Source organism: Chelon labrosus (genome assembly GCF_963514085.1).
Source record: "Chelon labrosus genome assembly, chromosome: 14".
Lineage (NCBI taxonomy): Eukaryota > Metazoa > Chordata > Actinopteri > Mugiliformes > Mugilidae > Chelon > Chelon labrosus.
Genome location: NC_140347.1, coordinates 14,780,237 through 14,784,219, shown reverse-complemented (window position 1 = coordinate 14,784,219; position 3,983 = coordinate 14,780,237). Strand labels below are relative to the sequence as shown.

Below are 3,983 nucleotides of genomic sequence, written 5' to 3'. Positions count from 1 at the left end.
GCTTTCAGTCAAGCAAGGCCAGGCCTTAGTTCAACTTTGAATGCCTGAAATACTGCAGACATCTCCCTAATGTTGAGCTGCTGCATTTCCTCCGTGCAGCCCGTGTTGTAAAACATGTTGGCGACTCATTTGCTTCCGTTCCCCTCCATCTTATCCTTTGTTACTTATTTACGCTTAATGGATTGAGCCGGGATGGGATAATGGCTTTATCTTGGATTATCAGTGCTCTCCACAATGAGTACATGAGTATATTTTGTCCATTTTTCTGTCTGTGTGTGTGTGTGTGTGTGTGTGCTGATGGGAATTTCAATGAGAGCCATCGCATTTACTGTACTTTTCTATTCTTCTTTTATCCACTCTTTTGACATATTTTCAAAGACGTGCAACTACATCACTTGCAAAACATGCAAGATTCTTCTTTTTTATCCCAGATACTGCAAGAAAAAACAAAACTCTTCATACGCTGACCTAGTTTGGCACTATTTGTCTGATAACAATCTTTTTGTACGTGTTACATTAATCTCATTTTGTATACATTACTCCAAAGGTCATGTTTGTGCATAATGCGTCTGAACGACGAGGACACGTAATGTAATGCCTATTTTCTCCTATTTTATACGAAGCATAGAAAAGAATGAATGGGGGGAAAAAAAATAAAAATAAAAAATGAAAAAGAAGCCAGCAGCAGAGCACAGTGTGTCCAATTAGCTGTGGTCTGTGTGGACCTTATTAGCGAGCTGGGCTCCGGCTGCTAGATCCCTGGAGAGGAGTGCTGCTATGTCCACAGGCAAAGAAATGTAATGCCAGTCATGGATGGTGCACCCTAAAGTAAGGACATCCTCACTGCAGACTTGTGGTGATGCATTAGCTGTGAATGAAGCCAGACGAAAAAAACCGCACACCAATGGTGTCACTACGGAGCCAGATCTTGAATGTGCATTGGTTTATTTGTGCCAAATCTTACACCTTTCTCGCAGCATCTAGTCCCACACTCCCCCCTGCTGGTGCACTAGCGTCCAGACATTCAGAAAAGAATGGGGGGTGGCGGGGGAGTAATTAAATCAGCGGACTGCAGATCGATTAGGTTCTCCATATGGGAGTGTGATGCATTCAAGCTCTGCATCTGCTGAGGTGTAACTGTTAGCTCCCATCCTGCTGTTGCACACACAAAAGGCTGACGCGTGTCAACCCCCCCCCCCAGCACAGCACACGCCTCCCTCCATCTTCCACTGAGGAGGCAGTGACAGTCGGGGCACGTGTTTCTTCACACCTCGCACCCAAATGGACACGGGCACAGATAAAGAAAGGTTAAGGGGATCAGGAGTTCAAGCTGTTTTTCAACAAACGCTTATCAGCTGCCAGTCAATTTTAAAATTGAACCTACATTAAATCATGTTGTCATCAATCAGATTGGCCTTTTACGCCGACATAGTAGTCTTCAAACCTCCAGTTGGTTGCGTAAAATACTTGCCGAGTGCATGCGCGCGTAATGACGGTTTTATGTTTAATCAGATCCACCACTATATCTTGGAAATTTAACGACTAATTATGAACTTGATTGCAATGTTCTGCCGTGTTGTGAATAGATCCAAACTCAGAATTACGAAAGCCAGCAAGTGACCATATGGTCCTAGTTTGCCAAAGTGTGATTTCGCACCTTCACACCGTGGCGCATGGAGACACTTGGGGGACGCGTCAAAGCGCAATTTGGCACGGGCTGCCGGTGTCCGGATAAATAGGAGGTTCCTGCCTTCAGTCTCACATCCTCAGAGGACTTTACGCAGAGCTGATCAGCACAAGAAGCCATGGAGACTTACAGCAGCAGCAACAGTGGATTACCTTCTGCTTTTAACGGAGCCAACGCTGCCCAGCAGTCCAGCAATATGTGGAGACCGTGGACTGGAAGCGAGCCCCAACAAGCGCAACAAGTGGTGAGTTTTGACGATTTAAAAGTTTTAAAAGTCTTTCAACTTAAACATGCATTGCTTGATGGACAAAAAGCCTAATCGGTTTGTTGTTAACTTTCAGATTCACTCGGTGAATGGGGACGTTTCTGACGCGCAGCATCCCAAACCTCCTCAAGTCGTCCATCCCGTCAAGTAAGTTTTGTTAATTAAATAATCATTTTCCACATTTTCTTTTTATATTTATCTCGGTTATCTCTTGTAAAAGACACCATATTCATCAGTTTGCTTTCTGTTTCAAGGTTGTACTGGCCGAAATCGAGGTGCTTCGATTATCTGTACCAGGATGCAGTCATGCTGCTCCGGAACTACCCGGTCCAAGCGACCATCTGCCCCTACGGAGACTCCAGCAGCGACGAAGACAGCGACGACGAAGAGGAGGCGATGGAGAAGGAGCTGAACTAGACGCCACTCTCTTAAGCCTCTGAAGATTAAAAAAAAAAAAAAAAAAAAAATGCATAATGCGATAATATATAGACATAATTTATTCATGTAAATACCTGTAAATAGATCTCCATTTCTTTCCAGAAAAGGGAAATGCTTAAGTTATTCATCTAACATTTCTACCTCTTTTGTATTTTGCTGAGCTTTGCAATAAAAAGCATCAAATGGATGTCGTTGTCGGGGGCTTATTTGTTTATATAAAACTTTTTTTTCCCTCTATAGGCTGGAAATTAGTCAAAAAAGTTTTAACACAAATAAACACTATAAGGAGTCCTTATAAGGAGTAGTGGCAATGCTCACTGACGCTATTAGGGAAAACAAAACAAAGACTCCTCCACTTTATATTCTGAAGAAGTCTGTGCCAGATCTCTGGCCATATATAGTGTGTCTAAGTGTGCTAGAAGTTTTAGCAGAACATTTCTAAATGAAACTTTGCGTTCCGGTTGCATTTGACACACGTGCCTCCTTGCAGCTCTTTTCCCATGGATAAGTGCAAGGTGGTAAATGCCCCGTTTCCTGCGCAGTGTCGCCTTGAAGTGCGGAAACTGCGTGACAGTTGGAAGGTGTAAATCCTGCACGTAAAGATAAACAGACTGAGGAGGAGCTGTTTAGACGAAAACCACTTGGCGCGTAGTCAGAAAAATCAAAACATCACGTGGTTTTAACTTGACATGCACGTTTTTATCTATAGATATAACTTATATTAAATGAATGAATGATTCAATTATCATTGACTCCAACTTTAAAAACGTACAAGTCCAAACGGGGACACAAGAATGTGATAATTAGAGCTGGATTAACCTGTTGTGACCCCCCACTGGCCCCTCATTCCTCCTGCTCCAGTGTGCACTGGGTACAATATATGCCTGTACATAGTGTGTACCTCTCCTGGTCATGAACTTGTACATTTTATCCACTAACCCAATGCTATTTATGCTACATCCACTGGTTATTCCTCATTATAATAAAATATAACAGGGAAATTTGTGCCAGTCAAACAGCCTGCAGACTTTTGCCAATTAGGATGCAGCTCCTAATATGGATGTAAATCAATGGCCTACAGAAGGGACTTTTATTATTATTGTTATTTACAATAGCAGGATGAAGAGGGATTTTTTTTTTGTTATTGTACATTTTGACACATTTTAACCCACAAAATATCTCCACAACTCGTTTCAAACACGTGCCCCAACTGCACATTGAAACTTTTCACGTTACAGGTAAATTTGTCTGCATGGATTTTTTTAGTGCACGGCTGCTTAGAACATGCATCTCTCCCATGCTGTGCAGCTTCTTGGACTTTTCAACTCACCCGCCCGGTGCCACCGTTTCAGACCCCTCTGTGGGAACTTTTTGCATCGTCTGTAGGTGTTTTGCGAAGTGTTAGGTTTGCACACCTCCCTAATGGGAGACGTGGTGGCCCCTGACTGCCCTGGGAGCGCTGCCCCAAATCCCAACTAGTGACCTCCTGCTAATCGAGGTTTATCTTAATTAACTGGCAAACTGGTGCTAGCTCACATTTAATATATTCACGCTAACATAAACAGTAGCCTTGAGAGGGGTAAAGATAACTAA

General features: G+C 43.0%; 1 protein-coding gene across 1 annotated transcript; it reads left to right on the top strand.

The window, feature by feature from the left end:
* Positions 1–1,302: 1,302 nt before the first annotated feature.
* Positions 1,303–2,369, top strand: ripply2 (ripply transcriptional repressor 2; the record flags this gene model as incomplete). The annotated part of the gene is made up of 3 exons (XM_084559894.1): positions 1,303–1,931; positions 2,029–2,099; positions 2,207–2,369. The coding sequence occupies exons 1-3, from the start codon at positions 1,806–1,808 to the stop codon at positions 2,367–2,369; spliced, it is 360 nt and encodes a 119-aa protein (XP_084416020.1). The 5' UTR covers positions 1,303–1,805.
* Positions 2,370–3,983: the final 1,614 nt, after the last annotated feature.